General features: G+C 44.8%; 1 protein-coding gene across 1 annotated transcript in view; it reads right to left on the reverse strand.

The window, feature by feature from the left end:
* HS6ST2 (heparan sulfate 6-O-sulfotransferase 2) overlaps positions 1 to 18,980 on the reverse strand; it is a 127,102-nt gene extending 108,122 nt beyond the window's left edge. The window contains exon 1 of the mRNA XM_030449266.1: positions 18,307 to 18,980. Within this exon, the coding sequence (XP_030305126.1) occupies positions 18,307 to 18,818 (512 nt within the window). The 5' untranslated portion in view covers positions 18,819 to 18,980. The remainder of the gene's footprint in view (positions 1 to 18,306) is intronic.
* Between the last annotated feature and the right edge of the window lie 2,659 nt (positions 18,981 to 21,639).

Raw genomic sequence — 21,639 nt, forward strand, 5'->3', positions numbered from 1 at the left:
AAAAAAAAAAAAAAAGGTACTGTTTTTGTTACCACCTTTAAAACCATTAAAGCCATTAAAACATTCTGCACTAAGTATGTTTGGGCTACCTGTAATAAAAAAAAAATTAAATTCCAAACGGGCTACATTTTTTCAGATGATACAACCTTACCAACTTCAGCTCCTCCAGGACCACAGGCAGCCTTGCAGTTTAAATAAGAATTCTCCCTTGAAATCCCCAGCCTTTTTTTGTTTTGGTTGTGTGTTTGGTTTTTTAACATCTAGTCCCTTCAGGATCCACTGCATGTAGGATTTATAATGCTAATCAAACTTCTTCAGGTAGAGATAGACTTTATAAATTAAACCCTGGGTACAATAAATACATCAGCCAGTCTTGGTACAAACAGTCCTGCCTCTTGCTTAAGTTGAATTCCAGCACTTTGCAGTGTGCATTTCAAAAGGTGGCAGGAAAGATGAAGGCTGTCCCAGCATACAGCACCAAGATATCTGTATCAACGTGACCTCAAAGCAACAGTGCCTGGGCAGGTGGCAGAATGAGACTGAGTTATGATGCAGAAGTGCAGGGCTGAGGGTTCGGTTCTGAGGCACCAGGATGACACCAGTACACAGCCCCCCACTGAGGGGCCCAAACTCTGCCCTCTGAGGCTCCTTGAATGATCTGAGATATTTATAAAAGTGCCCACAACACAAGTTGTGCTTTCTTATTTGATGCTAACTACAGGCACCTAAAAAGCAGCAATCGATAGCAGTCTGTGCCATACCCTAAGAACCCTAAAATATTAAGTGCAGGAACCATCACAGACAAGACATTACAGCATTTATACAGGCTGAACTAACTCCTATATCAAAAGCTATTTATACACTAACTCAGCATTCATCTGAAGCATTATTCTGCTAACAAAAAATCAGCTGAGTGGTTTTAACAGGACCCAGGGCAGGGAGGTGGTAAAAGTATGAGCAGCTATGCTGCCCAGTTTCACTGAGCCAGCTCCCAGTGCAACCAGTGCAAAGAAAATGCATGAAAGCTTCATCGAAGTTGTCAAACATGGGGAATACAAGGGCAGCACAGGCATCCTAACCTACTGGGAAGCAAAAAATTTCTAAACTTGCAGTCACCTTGGTTATATCCATTTTGCTGCAGTGCTCATGCCAGGTTGACCAGCTACCCATCGGCCAAGGTGAGACCCTTCTCACCCACACACTCGTGAGCAAGAAGAGCCAAAGCTCCTCTGGCCACATCCCTCCCACCCACAAAAGCTCAAAACTGCCACGATGCCAGCATCAGCCTTCCTCTTAGGTTGTGTCATGGTATGAAGTCTTGATTAGTTGCCATTGATGCCCTAATTTATAATTTTTAAAGGGAGCTGAAGTGTGTATTATGTATCTGATAGGCTTCACTTAAGCAGACACCATTTGTTGTAGTACTGTTAAAGTACAAAGTACTTTCCTCATTAAATGAAAAAATATAGGGAGATCCAAATCCCTGTCTTGGATTCCACAGCAAAATCCCCTCTCTCCTACCATGGACAGGATATGACTGACAATTAAAAAGTGAAAACAGAATGCAATGCAGTACTAAAGCAATTAAACAGGATAAAGTGATGAGAGCAGGATGAACACAGTCTACTGGGGGGAAAAGAAATCAGTCCTTTAAAACCAGTAGTAAAAAAAAAGAAAATTAGGTACCAGATTTTATTTTAAGAAAATGTTAGCAATGATACATATACTCAGTTGAGTTGCCAAGAGGAATTAGCTTGAAAGAAAAATTTCAAAAATACACTTAGAAGCAATGCCATAGTTTTGGTTTATGTGTTGTCACTCCAGTACACTGCTGCATTACAGAACGCTTCAGAGATCACAAAATGCTAATAATAACATTAAAGCAAGATGCAGAAACCCAGTTCTAATCATGAAGCAAGTAAAAAACTGCAGTCTGTTTTAGCAGCCCTGAGCAGGCAGCTGAGCTGCCTTGAGCTGCCCAGCTTGTCCTCCCAGCAGACTGCTCTGAAGAACCAGGGCAAATCAGGAATTACTAATTATGAGTGGTTAAGGAGGATGCAGTGACATTTCTGTCTAAGACTGGATCACTTGCTGGGTATCACACTGACTTTCAATCTCTCATCACATCAGAGTCTTGTGGTCCCAAAACTAACTGCATGGAAAAGAGATGATGCTGAAAAACCCCACTTTTGATGCCCTTTGGAGGCCCCCAGGAACAAATCATGGGTGAGCTGCTGAAGGCACAAGAGCAATTACAGCCTCCTTCCCTAGGCAGCTCAGACTCCCAGAGACCCTGTTTTTGTGCTAGAGGTCCCAGAAAACTCTAATTTCAACCTAAAATTGAAGTCCTCTAATGTTAGCCCTTCAAAAATCTTGTGTTCATTAAGTAACATCCTAAACCAAAGGGAATGAACAGGTTTTAAACTTCAAATTACAGGGAGGTCTGACCTGATTTAGCTAAAAATTCCTAGATGTTTTACAAAGTTCTACCAAGTAAACTCAGCTCATGCTCAGGGCACTGACCCTTTCAAGTTCACACAAATCTAGAATTTCAATACCTCCTCCAGAAATCAAGAAGAAACTCTAAACCAAGACCAAGGCTTAACAACCCCAAATAATGCTCTTTTTTAAATGTACTGTTAAATCATTACTATTAAAGTACTGTCAGTGAAGCATTTCCAGGTATCCTGGAGGTACCTCTAACACAAACCACTGCAGAAACAGATATACCCAGGCAACAAAGAAGACTGAGTAGCTTTGGGATTCTAAGCTGTCTGAGCTCATCCCTTAATCCAAATTTTGTTCTGAGCCTCTAAGACACACAAATTTAATGTGATTTACTTGCTCATCCTTTAAATCTCAGGTTTACTTATTTCATTTTGACAGCCTGCATCCTGGGCTTAAAACCTGTGACACCCAGTGCTAAAAGCAGTCTTCATCTGAACTTGCTTTCAACTTGCAAGCTGGGAGCAAGAAATCACAGCCCTGCAGGTCACAAAACCTCCACTCAGCAAACAAAAAGCAGCAAGATGCAGGTCACTCAATTCAAGGCAGTAATTTTCACCCCAGGAGGTCAGCAAAGCAGCTCAAGACACTGCACATGGCTTCCCCAGGGTCAGACCTACAAGCAGGTAGTTATCACAGGGCAAGGGTGGTATTTCTAAAGCTAAACAGAGGGAAATGCTTCCACTCACAGGCTGTGGTTAAAGCAGGTGCCTATATATAGCTATGGTAAGTGAAAATCTGTTGGTATTTCTATACAGAACAACAGAAGCTGCTCTAATCATTGGCTATAACCTACGGTGCCTTCTTCAGTGAGCCTGCAGGAACATCTCTACTACCATTAATAAAAATACTAGCCTACATCTTGAGGAAAAAAAAAAACCAAACATAAAAAACCTCCCAAACCTAGCCTACATCTAGAGAAGACCAGCACTCTGCTGCCCAGGATCCCACCTCTCTGCTGCCCTTGACCCCCACAGCCTGCACTGCTGCAGGAAGGAAATCTGGGCTTGCAGGACTGTCCTGTTCCAGCTCCATCAGTCCCTGCCTCCATCTGCACCTCAAGCGAGAAGGAAAACAAGCACAACAACCCACTGTCACAACCAATCTTCTGAATTTAATTAAGCAGCAAGAAAAAGGCTAAAACTCCATAGAGAAAAACTGCCTGTTTGCTTCTTCCAGTAAATCGTTCCTCCAGCATCAGCCCATCCCCACCAAATTGCTTTTCTGTCTTGCTATACAAAATGTCCTTTTCTTCTTTGGGAGTCTGAAGGAGCATCTCACAGGAAGGATGAGCAGATTTCACAATATGTGGTTCTGAAGGCTGGTGTTAAATTTGACACTGCAGCTCCAAAGCAATTGTGACTAACCACTAAATCACCATGCATAATAGATTCCTCCATACATTTATAGCTAGCAGTTCCATTATGCTCTAATCTGGAAAACATCTAAACAACTCTCCACAAAAATTAAAGGGGAACAAACATCTTGATAAAAACAAGATTCTAGTGATATTCCACTTAACCACAATGACTTCTATAATATAATGTCTAGAACAATACCATTAATTACAATGCAGCCATTTGCTATTTGATTTTTTAAACTCTCACTGCGAGATATCAATCTAGAGAGCATCAAGTCAACATAAAAGGGGAAAAAAAAAAATCCAGAACAAACCTCCAGGTCACTCCTGGGAAGTGCAAGGAGGAATGACTGGTAGCAAGGAGCCAGGCAGCACAGAGGATGCCTGGCAGCTGGGGATGGAGCTGCCTCTCCTGCCAACCAAATGAGAAACTCAAAGTTGCCCTTGTGCTTCTGGATGCTCATCCCTGCACATCATTTGATTCAAAACCCTTCAGTCAATAGTAAAATGCTGTGCTGTAAGAAGTGTTTTGTTCAACTTCATCCTTGATTTACAAAATATGAAGGTCTGGAGATACCACAGCCCCACAGGAATAAGCACCATATTAGGACCCTGGCTATCTTTTCTTGTTCAGAAAATAATATCAGTTTGTTGGGGACAGAAGGCAGACAATATGAAATCAAAACCCACAATAAAAATAAAACAATTAGCTAAGCGCTAAGAGGCAGAAGAGGGAAGCATTACTTATTCATTCAATTTGCCTGGAAAAGCCTGAATTTAACTGTGGTTAATGGAAGAAAAGTTGAAATTTTCCATTAGTGGTGGTGGGGAATTGTTTAAAGAGAGAAGGAGATCAAATCCCTCAGGTTAGTGTTACTGTACAGCAACAATAAATTTTACCACAAAATCTCTGCTAGGCTGATACTCACCCTGCTCCCAGCCCAAGGAGCAGCAAAGCTGGCAAAAAGGCTGCTCATTTAACACAAAAACCATGTAGAAAATAAAAACCAGCAAGCTAATTCCAATCTTCTAACAGGGGAGGGAAGAGACAGCATTTTGACCTTCCTCCCAGCCATTTTTCCTCCCTGCCTGTGGGGGGGTGGGTGTCACAAGAGGAGGGAAAATAAGTGGTAAGGAAAGAACTGGCTGGGCTGAGTGCACCAGGGGATGTGACTGCTGCAGGTGACCCTAAAGAGCTTTTTGCAGTCTGGAGTGATCCTGACTTACTCTGGGCAGGGGACTCGGGCGTCAGTCTAGACCAGGGACTTAAAACCACTTCACCACCACACCTTCCTGAGCTGTACTGTGTGCACTCCTACACCACAACCAAGGATCAAAGCCAAGCAATGCAGTCAGTGACTGCAGCACACATCAGCCCTGGTACCAGCACTGAAGTGAAGGCTTTTGCTCTTAACAAAAAGGGCTATTTCATCTCAGCTGCCCAAGCAAAGATGAAAACAACTTGTAAGATAAAAGATTGCTGTCCGCATGAACTTAACATCAGATTGAGTCCCACCAGTGAATACATTGCAAGTTTTAGGATCACACACACTAGCACTGTTCATGCCCTCGGGACACAACATGGTCTTCAGCATCTTTAAATCCTGCCATAACCTCCTTCCAAAAGCAACTGCACCTACTAAGTCCTGTAACAGAGCCCAATACAATCTCCCACAGATAAAAAAAGGAAATGGCTCCTGGCAGCCCAGAACTGCAATCACTGCCCTTAATATTGCAACCCAGATGCCAGCTTTTCCTTTCCACAGAAAATTACATTAGTGCCCTGCCACAACAAAGATTATTAGCTACACTGTAAAAGATGCAGCCCTAGAAAGGCAAACAATCTGCAAATGCCTAGGAATATGTATGTATTATCACAAGACACCAGATCTCAAGTTTAACCAACCTGTGTTCCATTATAAACAACAGGAGCAAGTACTGGGAGTCCAGTATGTAATGCAAGACATAGAAATAGCCATTAAAAGGTCTTTTAAACACAGGAGTAAAGAGAGGAATTTCACTTATCTTGAGAGAGCATTATATAACTTTTTTTTCTTTGTAAGGGAAAAAATAAAGTATGATACAGTACTTCACACCCATAACTCATGAATACATAGGTTTACTATAGTAAGCAATTCACCTTCATGACTTCAGGTGATATATGAGGAAAAGCAGCAGCAAAACTGTCCTGCTAATTCAGGGAAATAAAACAACACGACAGGAGAAGCAAAAAAACCCAATCCTTTAGACAAGAGAGCCTTAGATGCCTTTAGAAAGCCCACATTTGCACTTTCCAGAGTACAGTTAATTTGCAACATTCAGTACAGAAGCTGTCATCAGCCTTAAACTCCAATTTCCAGAAGTTTACCTCAGCTCTACCTGGGAGCAGCAGGATGTGTTGAGCACACGATGAAATCCGCCGGCACGACTGCTGAGCCACCACAGCCAAGGCAGAGAATCTGCTTATATATTTAACAAATAACCAGATCCTTCCATAATCCAGGCTCTGAGAAATTTTTATCTTGCCATGAGCTCAGCTATTCTTAAGTTCTTTATGTGGTTTTTTTTCCCTTCTGTGCTGCCTGATACACTGACCAATTTTATAAAAAGGGATTAGCTGACAGGAGGTCTGGATTCAGGTCAGATAGAGCTGGCCTTTTGGGTATGCCTTCCCAGATTCTGGTGGAAAAGAGGACTAAAATGGTCCTTTTCCTGTCTGCCCTCAAACCAAACCTGCTCAGGATAGGTATCCATTCCTACAGCCTTCTCCTGCAGAGGCCTGGCTGTTATGCAGAGTCTGAAACAGCAGCTGCCTCTTGGTTCTCAGTCCCCAGTGCAAACCTGACACACCAGCCAGGATGGACAGCATAACATGGACACATCAACCTACCCAAACTGTTCTGTAGTCCTTTGGGTCTCAGTCTCTAGACTCTACACTTTCTGCTCATCTTGGTGTGTAGGCAGCTGTAGCACTGACCAGTTCCAAGTTGCAGGAAAAGGAGAATTACAGCAGGAAAAATGGCACCTCAAACAAGAGTACCACCCCAGGGCAAAAAAAAGGTGCTCATATGCTATTAGGCTGACCACTATTCTGCAAAACTTAGGAAAAATTAAACACTAAGTATATGCTTAAGGAATATATTTAAGTACTCTTATTCACTCAATAGAGCCCAGGCTTGACAACATGTACATCTTTAACCCAGTGATGCTCAACCTCCTTTCAATCTCCTCTCCAGAAATACCAGCACTGTTCTTAGTTATATGCCTGCAGTTAAATGTCTCAATAAATACATTTTAAAATATTCAGTCAGATTATTCCAAAAGCTGCACTGTTCCAAACCTCAGGTCAAACACACTTAGCCATACTCACAAACAGGGACATTTCTTCATATACTTTTGCCCCTGCAAGCAGCAAAAGAACTCAGTTTCATCCAAACACAGTGCAGTGCTCATGCATTTCCCATGCAACATTTTTCTGCTAACTGTATTTCTAGTAAAACTGCGATTTCTTCTTGCATGTGGTAGCATGCTGAATGTGCTGCAAACCACTGATGAGACAGCTTGCAGAACTATTCACCAGTCAAAATTCATCCCAAACCATTGCCCTCTTCTTCAGCTGATTTGCATCATTGCTACAAGCTGCAATCTCCAAACTCCAACAGGTTTATCACTGAACCTCCCCACTATCCCATAAATATAACTCAGGGAAGAAGCTGATTCTATCCATAAAAATTCTAGGAGTGTTCATATTTCAACCCAGGATGCTGCTGACATCCAGTGCAACCAGCAGCATGGAAAGTGACTAAGTAGCTTGTCAGGAGAAGTAGCTGCAGGTGCAACTGCTCTTTTCATTTGTTTTCTCTGCCTCTCCTCTAGAAACGGTATGAAAAAAGGCATTTATAACTCTGCTTTGCAAAATGCATGTTACATTCAAGAACATATTTATGGAGTCCCCTCTCTGGAAATATTCAAAACCCACCTGGATGCACTCCTGTGCTCTAGGTGATCCTGCTTTAATGGAAGAGTTGGACTAAATGATCTCCAGAGGTCCCTTTCAGCTCTGATAATTCTGTGATTCTGTGAATATGAGCTCATCTGGGATCTATCTGACCTGTTTCAGAAGCAGGACTGGCTTAAATGGTTATGTAGAATAGTTCTGCAAATTAGCAGTGTTCAAGAGATACAAGGAACCAGAGCTTCTCTTAGGTCTCTGCTACCACCAACTTCTGATGGACTAATCCTCTCTACTCTGAGCAGACAGCCTGCCTCAACAGTCACCCATCAAAACCCAACAAAGCAAAAGTTTAAAGCAGAGAAGCAATGTTTCATAACTCCTGACTTTGTTCAGGACATCTGGTGTTAGATATCCAATGTCTCCTATTTAAGAGAGCAGGTTCTACCTTTTCTCACAATGCTTTTCTACAAGCCAGAGCCTTGGGCTTACAGATGTATTTTTAGGGCATGCTTAGACCATAGGTTAGGACAGTTGTACCAGGCTTCTCATCTTCCCAAAATGTTCCTTCCAAAGAGTAAAGTCAGAGACTGCTTCAACCATGAAAGCAAGTGAAAAGCAGATTTATCAAGAGCTCTGGCATGAAAGCACCAAGCAGTGTGACCACAGAGCAGGAGCTGTGTGGTTAGGAAGCTTTCCTCTTCCCTTCCTGGGAAGAGAATGAACACCACAGCACCCACAAGACACCACCATGGGACCAGGTACACAACAGGCTGAAGTCACCTATCAGTACACTACACTGGGATTATATTTTTAAAACTTCAGCTTCCCTGAATTCACACTAAACACTTAGAAATATTTCCAGTGCCTCTACCTGGGATCACTCATGCACGGGAATCAAAGCTACTATATGCAGTAAGGCCAGAAAAACCAATGTCCTTTAAGCTGCAAAAGGACAGAAAGATATCCTGATGCAAAGTGCTGAATTACACAGACAAGGCAGAGGTTGAGAGGAAGAAGAGAGGAGTCATGGTCATGGAGACAGGGCTTATCCCAGGTGTTAAGTATTGCCTTCTCAAATCCCATTTACAAGCTTAGCCACCACTTTTCTCCCACAGCCAAGACAACAGGCCCTCACAGCAACCCATCATCAGAAAGCCAAAACAGACAAAGGTCAGTTTTTTATTTGGAAGTCAGAACTCTATTCCACCTTTTATTGATCCAAAGTTATTGGAAATCACCAAAATAAAAAACAAAAAGCCAACTGAAGTTTCAGCTAAAGATCCACAGTTAGGAAAAGAAAATCTACCAGGGAGACCATGCCAACACAAAAGCTTTTTCTCTTACCAGTGATTTGACTTGCTGCACAAAAGAATTGAAGGAGTTAAAACCTAATTTATGCCATTTATGTTTTTGCAAGTCACTCAGCTACCAGGCAGATGCATCCTGTTGCGTCTGACATTTCCTTGAGCACTTTTGTCTTACTTCTCTGTGCCACCACCATACTGATTAGATCCAACACCCCCACAGAAAAACAAACAGCTCTGTGAAAGGCAGAAGCCACACAGCCATCTTCCTCCCTATCTACAGTTGGTGACATCAGTTCCAGGAGGAATGAAGCCTGTCACTCTCCTGGGAGCATCACAGGGACAGATGCCTCCACCTACATCCAGACCCATTAAAGTTCTCCTTGGGCTACAAGTACCCTGGGAGGATGGCTCCCACAGCATCTTCCCTGTGAAGATGAATTAGCTGCTGCCAAAACCAGGGAGAAAGTACTTGGTAGGTTTTGCCCAAGCAGGACACAAGCACATTCCCAATAGCTCGCTCTGAACCCACGAGAAAAAAGCAAAATCCAACCTCAGAATGGCTTGGGATTGCTCCAGGGAATAGCTTTCCCACAGGCAAAAGGAAATGGTCTCCTCTCAGTTACCCTGAAAAAGCAACTCTAAAAAACAGCTTTTCTGGCTTTGACCAAGGAAACATTGTTTCCCTTAGCAGGGAGGTTAAAGAAGTTGCTTTACTCTGTAAATGAGGAAAATAAACAGTTGCAGAGAGTGTTTTAATCAGCTTCATTTGGGTTTTTGCTGAAGGATCCCACAGTCCAAGAGAAGCCTGAATGAGCAGATTCCCACTGCTGAGAGCCTTGCAATGTTTTAATTTACCCAACGCAAAATGGAGTAAAGGAAAAACTGATCTTCCAGCTACTTGGACATCTAAAAGCATCAAAGCTTCATAGTCCTTTTGATTATGGGAAATTAAGAGCATTTGCTACAAGGATCTCATGAAAGGCATAGTCGTCTTCATGCTTTTATGAAGATGTGAAAAATCATTTAATGCCACAAGATTATCTCCTTCATAGCTGCGTATATTTAGTTGTATCACATCAAAAGTTTGGCTCCTTCAGAGTTGGATAAGCAGCTGAGAACCAGAAACATGATTTGAGTCTCATCCCTAATGGATCTTACAGCTTTACAAGTCTCTAAAGACTAGAAATTTTTCCCAAGACTAATGGGAATTAGTATGTAGATTTTACTCAAATCTATATATAGGCAACATCTTAAGTGGATTCTCTCTTTAAAAGGATGAACAGTTGAGGAAGAAGACTAGAGACAGGGAAAAGGAAAAAAAGCTGGTCCTAATTGCCACTCATTCAAAGACATTATCTTGCTATACACATATATATGCTACTCACCCAGAGATATGTGAGAGGATGCAAAACTGCAGCACTGAGTTAAGTGTTTACCAATAGACTTTTAACTTCAGCAAAACTTATACCCACTGGATGTTAAACACAGGTCCCACCCCACAGAAACAAATTGAAAGGAATTATATAGTCACTGTTTACAGCAGCAATGTGAACTTGAACACAAAAAAATAGATTGCTTCGGCTTCTTAGTCTAACATTAGCATATGCAATTATCTTTCATTAATTTTATGGAGTGTTCACTGTAGAAATTAAATCATTTTTTCATGTCTCTTTAAGAAAAACTTTACTGTGTTAATTATTCATAAATACCAAAGTCTGCTACTTATTAGTCATCACAAATGTGATTCATTTCAATAATGCCTGAATAATTTGGTGCTACCCTATTAGTCCCAGAACACACTGTACAACTGCCAGCATCAGCAAATCAATCACAAACAATAATCTACCATGCTCTTGGATGCCAGCTGCTAAGGAAGAAGAGGAGAAGGCAGAAGGCAGGAGCAGCACCACCTTCTCTCCCAAGCCCTCACTGTCTTTATCCTCCCACCCCAAAACACCAACCCAGGTCAGTTTTGCTTCCATCAAGATGCTGCAAACTTGGGCGAGCATCCCAGCCCCAAACTGGGAGAAGGGAACCAGGCTGGGGGATGCTCCATCACTGTGTTCCCCTGCAGGTTTCCATCTGGGCATGAAGCTGCCCAGGAATGGGAACTGAACAACTGTGAAAGGGAGGAGAAATTAATTCTCACAAGTCTGTAAGAAGCCTACAAGTTTAAATCTAAAAAAAGCCTGTGAGCTGCAAGGGCTACTCAGCCACAGGAATCCCTGCAAAGCAAAACAAAGCCCAGGTGCCATTTCTACAGCTAAGTGGTTAAATAAGGAATTACTCAGAGTTTTGCATCCTGGCAGTGGGTTGCACAGCAAGGACAGAGCCAGCCCAACACTGGGACTGAAAAGTTACTAAAACAATAAAAGATGTACAAATCTGCTTGAGTCAGATTTTTGCACTGATACCTCAGTCATTGAAAAACACACCTAGCCACACCAAAAAGAGATCTCTGAAAGTTGTACTAGTTTACAAATACATTTTTCTTTTTTCCAATTATAAAGTCAAGAAATCATCAGTATCTTATAGACAATTTTTCCTCCTGACACTCCATCAGAGCTCACAGGGACAGACAAGGCACGAAGCCAACTCCTGCCGGGTCCTGGCCACGGTGGGCTCCAGCCCCACATCCTGCCCTGGCACAGCTCCCAGCATCACCTCCAGACCAATGTCCTCTCAGAAAGATCCATTCCCACATCCCATTTTCAGCCACATATTAATTATTTTGCTTTCTAGCAAGTTATGCGAGCTAATTTGGGCTGATGCCGTACAGAAATGCTGCCTTTATTATTATAGTTGTGGAGAAAGTAAATTAATGCAAAAGATTGCACACAGAGGCCTAATCCATTTGAGGTAAATCAATGCATTGCACATTTAAATTGCTCTGCTTTCCTTCAGAAAAGTACATTGAAGTGATTCATTAGGCACTGAACGGTTCAGAAGAAACAGACCAATTCTCCCAGGCATGCCAGTGCATCACTGCTAGTTAAATTTAAAAAGCAATCAAATCTACTAATAAGTCCTTTTTGCCGACATTTACATCAGTAGAGAACATGATTCCTGACAATTCAGATTAGATAAATGAGGGACAAATTAATCTCAGTTAATACACCTCAGAACTGATGCTAAACTTAAACTTAAAAATCTGTATTTTAATAAAAATAAATAACCTACTGGTGATGCTTGACTTCCAAACACCTTTGATAACCTGTACTAAAGTTATGAAGAGGCATCACAAGGTACAATTTGTGTCTATTTTAGGTCAATTCATGTATTTATAGTTTCGTATTAATATTTATTCATTCCCAGGAAAACAGCAGAAAGGCAGCTTTTCAAGAAAAAGAAACCATGTCTTAGTAAAATGGCACCATGACACAGTGTTTGCATTCCCACTTTTTTCCTTAGAGAGGACCAACTCTGTTAACATTAAATAGCACAAGGAATTCTTGATCTACTACAATTACTGGATTTTTTTTTCACATCTAACACCTCTCTACCCACAAAAAAAAAAGTCTGATTTTAAAATAAAAGGCAGTAGTAAACATTTTTAAGTAACTAAAAGTCAATTTGCACTTTATTAAAGATTTAGAGAAGAACTGAAGAGACTTAATATGGAAAAGTATTTTTAATCCCTTTAAGAAGTCATTTAAAAAGTCTTACACTATCTTCAAAACCAGTTATATCAATTATTACAGTTTTCTAAGTTGTAAAGTCCAAACTTTAAAAAAAAAAACAAAACCATGAATTTAAGTTTACAACCAAGACTTCAAGGTCAGTCCCTGTAATCAGATTAGGTGAAGAAACTACTTGCAGTTATGAAAATAATCCCCTCCCCTTCCCCTCAAAGCCCCTTTTTTGCTCTGCAAGCTGGCCCACTGCTTCCAATGCCCCAAACCCAGACCCAGCTTCATTCCCACCAAGTGCCAGGCAGGGAAATTCAGCTGCCACAGACACAAACTCACAGGTGGCAAGAACGTTCACCACACATCTCATCCTGCAGCCACAGCAGCCACCACAGCAAAATGAGCAGGGTCATTAGGAAAACCCACTGACAAATGAAGTAGCATGGAGTCACTCAGGCCTGGCAGCATCTCTGCAAATGCTTTGTTTTGGGTTTTGTGTTGGTGGTTGTTTTGGTTTTGTTTTGGGTTATTTTGGGGTTTTTTCTTTATAATTGTTAGAGTTTTTCCTTGGGAGTTTCACCTATGTGCATGTCAAGGGCAGACAGGTACCATCCCAGTGCTCTGGCCAGGACCCAAGGTACCACAGCTCACCCCATCTGTTCACTCACAGCCTGCAGCTCAGCTTGTCCCCTTCTCTCCACGAACAGCCCCCTGGCCAGGCTTCACCCCAAATAAGCAGCACTGTGCTAAGGGACCTTGTCCTTGGAAATGGTGTCTGCTCCATAAACATCAGAAGTTTTAAGTTGTCCAGCTCCTGATGAAGACTTTATTATTCACTCAAAGCCTTAGGGAGCAGTGGGGCTCTGTGTCAACTCCCCTACCAACAAATGGTTCAGTGCCAATTTATGGAGCTTAACTATTCCCCAAATTAACAGAATCACAAAATCATTGTCATTGGAAGGGACCTCTAGAGATAATCTAGCCCAACCCCATTGCTAAAGCTAAATTCCTCCACTACAGGTGAAACAACAGAGCTCATCCCCTCACACAGCTATGCATCACCTTTGCCTTTTCAATAGCAGCTGCTGAGCAGGCTTTTCCCTAAGAAGCAGATCCCTCAAAGTGATTTTTTTTCTCTCCCTGGCAGCATTACATGATTATTTTCCCCCTTCCATAGAGAAAAAGCTTATTAGGAAAACCCATGTGCAGAGCCCAGCCTGCTCCAGCAGGATCTCAGCTCAGACCAGGGCTGAGGGCAACATTTGCTGCAGCAAAGCTCCCTTCTTGCCAGGGCTCTGCCAGCAGCCCAGCTTGCCAGGAGCCAGGCACACTGGGATGGACTATGGAGCAGATGAGATTTGCAGATGCAAATCCCACCACATTTCCAAGTACACGAGGATTAATCTGTTCCACCAGTGGAGCCACACACTGTAAACACTTCCAGTTTGCTGAGAAATGTTTTCACACATCTTTTCTTTAGAATTTCACAAGACTTAGAAGAGCTTAACTAACATGCAGGGACAAGACAAGAACATCCATGCATTCCTAGGGGCTTCTGTCCCACATCACAACAACATGGTGCCAGCATAAGGCACCATCCCTGGTCCTGGTCCAACTGACTTGTACCAGCAGCATAAAATTTCTTAAAGCCAGACTTTCTGGCTCCTGAGGTAGTTTTGCAAGCTCATTCCCCTTTCAATGGAGAACATCTCTTTCCTTTAATGCTAGCCAAGAGGGACACCATATACAATGCCTGATCTTTACTCACAGCCATGTCTGTCACCCAACAAGGGTCTGAAGCCATGACACCACTTTAAAATGCAGGTATCTGTATTTGCTCCCATGTCTCATTACATTTTCCAGTCTAACCCCATGGCCTTTTGTTTCTTGCAACACTGCCATTGGATTTATTGCTATAGACAAGTTTGGTAGATACTTTCCATAATAATTAGCCAGACCTCAGCAAAACCTCAATTCTGTGATGCTCTCACACAGAGTTACTTTGGATGCTGCCCCTGTTCAGTGTGCCAAAAGCTTTGAGGCTTCCACAATCAATCAAGTGACCCAAGTCTGTCACTCATGACTAGGAAAAGGCACATTTCTCCTTTCTCACCACTGATGCCAAACAGCTGAGACAAGACCCTCTTTTCTGCCACCACCATCAGCCCATTCCACCAATCTTTTGTGCTTTGAGTGCCCTGGATTTGCTGCTTCAGCTGTGCCTGCATCATCCCCCTCCCTCTCCCACAATATTCAGACACCACAGTGGTGAGCAGTACTGGTGGAACAGGAGAGAAGAAAGAACAGAGCCATACATAGCACTGGGCCCCAACAGGACACAAGGAGGAAAAGAAAATAATCCCTCTTCCCACCCAGAGATTCATCTTCCTCTAAGGCAAGGAAATACCAAAGGAGAAGAGGGAGATTTATTTAGCTACTTAATACCACCACCACAAAGGAAAGTAAGTACTGGGAACCTATATGCTTAGAGACAAGAAAGCATTATTGTTTAAAATAAAAAATAAAGCTAACAACCATTCCTGTTGCTTCAGTGTAGGAATTTACACTCTAAGCCTGAAATTCCTAAAGAAAAGAGGCAGACTAATGATGGAATTATAGAGAAAAAGATAAATGCTGAAGGTTCTTCCTGGGCACAACCTCCAGGCTGATCCCACCAGACCATATCACAGCAATGTCCTGTACCTAGCACTGAAAATTCCGAGGACACAGTATCTTCCAGACTAACAAAGGCTCATCTTTTAAACAAAAGGCCCTTACAGAACAACCCAGCAATCTGACAAGCAGATTCTCCATGCCCCTAAAGGCAAACCTCTGTGTAAAATAATCATACACAGGTGCGAGCTAAAATGTTTGCTGAAACAAAGCAAAAATAGCTCATTTGGTTATTCCCTGATATGGCTATGCAGCCCAAAGACACTATATACCAACTGCATCATGCACCCTTCCAAGCAGTTCAATCACTCTTCCAGTAGGTTTGACTTTTTAATCACCTCAATTATAAATTCAGGAATTCCCACTCTTGTCAAAGCAAGCTACACTCAAGGAAAATCTGCTCCTGACCAAATCCTGCTCCCTGCCCAAACAGCACTCCCCAAAGGAGCCTAGGACTCCTCTGTGTTGCTTCCCCCTCTTTCAGGATTTGCACACCAGAGCTGTGCTGTTCCTCCCTTCCCCACCACACACAACCTGGGACAGGCTTTCCCAAAAAAACCCCAATGTAGGAACAGCCAGACTGGCTCCACTCAGAGCCAGCACTACTCCTCCACTCAGACACTCTCATCCCACATCCACCCTTGCTCTGAAAGCAGCTATTGTCTGTCTAGAAAGTGCTTGGAGTCTGCTGCTGGCACTAATAGATGCTAATTTACTAGTTGTCAGCTGAAAGTTGCTAAGTTGAGAACATAAAAATTAAAGACAAGGTACTACAATGGGCAGGAAGACTTGACAGGGATACTGTTAATTTAGGAAATTATTCTCTTCCTGTATTTTTAAATATTTAGAAGTTGCAGTCCAAATAATTGCTTGTCAAGGAATTATTTGAGAGAACAGCTGTAGCTGTTAAGCAAGCTGTGTAATTAGGTTATTAAAAACACAACATAATTTCAAAGCCTTTGAGATAGCAGACCTCTATCTTAACAAAATCATGACACCTTCTTTTTCTTCCATATCTCCTGGCTTCAATCCTGAGTCATGAGCCCTAACAACCACTCAGAACTCAGCTATAATGAGGTAGTACATGGTTAGTCTGATGAGGAACCATCACACTGAACCCTCAGGCAGGTACACAAAATGCTTCTGTTTTGACTCAGAAAATCATGTTTGGTAATCCAACAGGAAAAAAATCCACAAGGACAAAACCTACAGACAAAAAAAAGCTCTCCAAGCCTGCCATTCCCCTCTGCCTCAGGTGACAGGTTCAGGACAAGGAGTCTCCTGTTTTTCCAGAGGGCATGACAAACCTTGACCTATCTCAGAGGAAGGAAGCAAATCCATGCCTCACAGCTACAACTCTGCAGGCAGACCCATCTCTGGGGTGGTGAAAGACCCACCACTGGAAGCAAAAGAGAGCACACGTTAAGCTATTCCCATTTCTGCTGATCAGCAACATATTCGTAGGACAGCTAAAACAAGCCTTCAAGGCTCAGCAGCCCAAAACCAGGAAGCTGACAGATCCAGAGGGCACAGAATTGGTTCCTGATGTTTGCAAATGGAATGTCCCAAAAATGAGGCAATTAAAATTTAAAGCATTAGGGAAATCAAAAGAACAAGGAATCACAATAGCCAGGTCTCACAAAGAGCTGCTTCTTGAGTACAGGAAGATAATGATGCTAACCATTTTTCTACTAGATGGCAGTGTAGTGTCACACTATATAAAAGGAATTCTAGAAAGAAATTGCTTTCTATTTTAAGTGAATCTGTGCTTAGACTTGACTTCAGATAGTATAATAGTAGCCTCATTGTAAAGGGACCTGCCATTAGTCTAACAGAGCAATAGGAGTGATACCCTAGTTTCCAATTTCCCAACAAAGCAATGTGAAAAGACACTAAAACCCAAAGCTAGATGGTACAGCTACACCCAGCCACAGAAAGGCTTCTTGGTTGGTTACAACTGAAGGTAATGCTGTAATCAGAACACCTCCAGGAGCAAACAAAGCATTTAGGCAAGCACCCAGCTACTTCAGGCCAGGTTAGCAACTTAGAGGCAAGATGCAGGGATGAAGACAGCAGTGTCACTAGAACTCAAAATGCAAACACAAAACAAACAAGGTTTGGTCTGAAGGATGCAAATGTTGGCAGATAACAGTCAGCCCTAAAAGTAACCTTTACTTTGCAAGGCCACCACCCGCATAGGAGAAACTTCGGATTTAACAAGACGCAGAGGCTCACAAACACTCCTAAAACCAGCATTAATTCCTGGTGCAGCTGCAGCATGTGTTCCCCGGGAGAAGGTACAAGGAGGTAATTTCCCAGAGATGGAGGAGCTCTGGGGGAAGGCTGAAGGCAGCCGGAGGACCCTCACTTCTGCGGGAGGCTGGAAGAGCCGCACCGGGGGGTCCCCGGGGCAGGGGGGTGTCAGGCCTGCTCCTGTAACAGGGGACACGATGTTCCCTCCCGCTAAGGACCAGAATCTGCGACTCCTCGGCTTCCCCCCCCAGCAGTTACAGTCGCGACAGCCTGCGGGACATCACTTCTGCGGGACACCATGTAGAATACAAAATGCGGAGCAGAGAGGGGCTCAGGTTTTGTTGGCTCCGCAGAGCTCAAGGCACGCTGCATCCCCCACCGCAGCCCCGGGCCAGTGTGGCTCCCGCAGCCCTCGCTGCAGCCCAGTTCGCAGCCTGCTCCGAAGCTGTACCGAACCGAGCTCACCACCACCACCACCCACCCTCCCTCCCGCCACGACTACGCCCGGCGGGTCCATCGCCCGTCCCGCCGCACCGGCGCCCGCCACCACCGCAAGCCCGGGGGGGAGCTCGGAGTCCACGGGAAGCTTCCCGGGAAAGGCCCGCGGTCCCCGCATGGCCTCACCTGGAGGGCCGGAGCCGCATCTCCTTCTTGCTGTCCACCACGGAAGGGACGCAGTTGGTGAGCTCGGTCCAGTCGGCGTGCAGCCCACAGCTCCAGCCGGTGGAGAACCGGGAGAAGAGCCAGGTCTCTCTCTTGCCGGGCCGGTAGCAGGTGCACTTTTTCTGCCCGGCGTGGCACTCGCAGGGCTGCTCCAGCTGGATATTGCGGACCAGGTGCCGGCCGAAGGTGGTGCCGCCCGTCTTCTGGATGTGCAGGAAGACGATCAGGTCGTCCCCCTTGATGTTGAAGTCCACCCGCCGCAGCAAGTCGTCGATGGAGAAATTGAAACGGGGAACGAAACGCGCCGGCGTCTCGTCCTCCGCCCGGTACGGGTCGGCAGCGGCGGCGGGGCTGAGGGTGCGGAGCCGCAGGAGCTGGCACTCGGTGCCCGGGCAGACGTACTGCAGCACGATCACGGCGAAGAGGAAGAGCATCACCAGCGCCAGGAGCACCTTGTGGGACCGGTCCTCCATCGTCGCCGGGAGCGACGCGCATCGCCGCCGCCACTACCACCACCACCAGCTCCACCACCGCCGCTCACCACCACCACCGCCGCCGCCGTCGCAGCAGCACCCGCCGCCTCCGGGGGCCGCCCCGGCCGCGCTCCGCCGCCATCGCCCGCCGCCACCGCCGGCCCTTCCCGGCAGCCCCCGCGCCGGCTCCCCTTAGCGCAGGCCCCGCCCCCTCCGCCGGGCCCGTCCCCGCCTTCCACGCGCTGTCTCGCGCGGGGTTTCGCACGTGGACGGTCCGCGGGGCGCCGGGACCGGGACCGAGACCAGGACCGAGACCGGGAGCCTTGCGCTGCACCGTGCTCCAGGCACAGCGCGGCACCGCTGTCCGGTGCTCCGCGCTCCGTCTGCAGTGCGGTACCGGGGGTGCATGGCGCTGAGCCGTGGTCCGACCGTGACCGCTTGCTGGGCTCGCTGTGCTCTGAGCACGGCAGGGCACGGGGCCCTCTTCCCTGCCAGCGTGCTGAGCCGTGCTGCTGGGTGGAACGCCACATCGTCCTTCCCAAGTCTCTGCACGGCTCTGTCGTTGTCCTCTCCCGAGTGGCGGCCGCTGTCCCGGGTGGGAAGGTCCCACGCCGCCGTGCCGCCATCCATCCCTCTGTCCGGGCTCCTGGAGCTGCGGTTGCTTTTCACACCGCACATTGGCACCAGGTGTTGTCCGGGGGGATGAGTGCCTGGGCTGTTCTTGATGCAGCTGGTTCAGGTATCGAATGTAGGTGCTGCCACAGCACCCTTTGAAACACCTCTGCCCAGTGCGTAGTAAATAAAAATAAGGACTTATTAAAGCGCCTTCTATATGTAGATGTAAATTCTGTTCAACCCCCCCGGCTCCTTCCTGGCGCTTTGCCAACGAGGCCGGGTGGATCGGAACACGCTGGTGCCCCCGGTGCCGCCGCTCCCCGGGCTGTGCTGCGGGACCACCCACCCGCTGCATGGGAAACCCTGGGTTTTTCCTTTCCTTCTTGGGCGCAAATTTGGCAATTAACATCGTGACAAAGCAGCCCCCTTGCAGGTGACTTTAAAAAATGAAGTATAAAATGAGGCTTCTGCCTAAAGGAGGTTCTCGCCCCGTCCCCCATGTCCTTCTGTCCTTCCAAGGAGGAGTGGCTGGGACAGGACTCTAGATGTGGCCACCCCCAGTTAATTTGTGTACCTCAGTGTTTAACTGGTGGGCTCAGATGCAGATGTTGCCTAGAGGTGGTACATCTTGCATCTCTTTCCCACTCATCCACTTTTTCAGGTGGAGCTGTAAGTGCCTGGGCTTCTCCTTTCCCTGAGCAGACTTCCCCAGTTCAGCACCTCAGCTTTTGCTCTTCTTTTCCTTTTGATACCTTTGTTTCTTTGCCCCACGAGTAAGTCAAGAGCTGAGTTTTCTAATATGCACAGCAAACAATAAAGATAGTAAATGTAAAAACCCTCTCCCAGTCCAGCGCAGAGCTACTAAGATGATTAAGGGAGTGGAACATCTCCCTTATGAGGAAAGGCTGAGGGAGCTGGGTCTCTTTAGTTTGGAGAAAAGGAGACTGAGGGGTGACCTCATCAATGTTTTCAAATATGTAAGGGGTGAGTGTCAGGGAGATGGAGTTAGGCTTTTCTCAGTGGTGACCAGTGATAGGACAAGGGGTAATGGGTGTAAATTGGAGCACAGGAGGTTCAAGTTGAATATCCGGAAAAATTTTTTTCCTGTAAGGGTGACAGAGCCCTGGAACAGGCTGCCCAGGGGGGTCGTGGAGTCTCCTTCACTGGAGACATTCAAAACCCGCCTGGACACGTTCCTGCACGATGTACTCTAGGTGGCCCTGCTCTGGCAGGGGGGGTTGGACTAGATGATCTTTCGAGGTCCCTTCCAACCCCTGGGATTCTATGATTCTATGATTCTATGATTTTGCCGTCATTAAAAAAAAAATAATAATAATTAAAAAAAATTGGAGCCCCCTGCCTCCTTTCTCCTCCTCTGCTTCAGCAATTCAGTTTAAGTAATTTCACCAGGTACAAACAGTGTTTGGAGAAAGCATCTTTATGCTTTTCATCCTTGAGCAAACCATCCTGACTTCCCTATTTTTTTTTCCAATTGTCTCTAATATTTTGAAAACATTTACACTTACAATAATAGGAAATTGTATCACGAAGATTCTAGGCATGAAAACTACTGAGTCAATTTGCTTCTGTTTTATATCTGTCTCTCCAAAATGAATGGATTGCACCATTTAATGAAAAGGCTGTGTTCTGAAATTCAAGCTTTAAAATTATAAACATGTTTCTGTGCTTTATATCCATCAGCTTCTCACAGCCATTGATATTTAAAAAAATACATTTGCTTCCAGATTTATTTATTTTACATTATGGAATAACAAAGATGTGTGCTGGGTTAAAACTGATCCTGAATGCTAATACATGAGAATTAAAAGGAGGGAATAATGATGGCCTAATGTCTACAGTAAATTAATATATACATAAAAGATATGATGCATACTGGTTTGGTGTTCCCAGCAGAGACATTATTTTGGAATGGGCTAAACAAACAATGATCATCCTCTCACTGATGAGTGATGATCTCCAGTCTGCTGCCTTCTCACCCACGTTATGTAAATGATGCTCCTTTGGTTTGATCCAGGGACACAAAAACATTTGCTTAGGCACTAAAGGAATGAAAACCACCCCAAAGGAGATAAAAGTAGGAAATAACGGAGCTGTTAAGGCTTTGCAGCATGGGCAAGTTTCCATTGCTGGTGCAGGAGCTGCTTTAAGTCAGAGGGCAATCAAAAATGCTGAGCACTAATGGTAA

The sequence above is a fragment of the Calypte anna genome, chromosome 4, assembly GCF_003957555.1.
Source record: "Calypte anna isolate BGI_N300 chromosome 4, bCalAnn1_v1.p, whole genome shotgun sequence".
In the NCBI taxonomy this organism is placed as follows: Eukaryota; Metazoa; Chordata; class Aves; order Apodiformes; family Trochilidae; genus Calypte; species Calypte anna.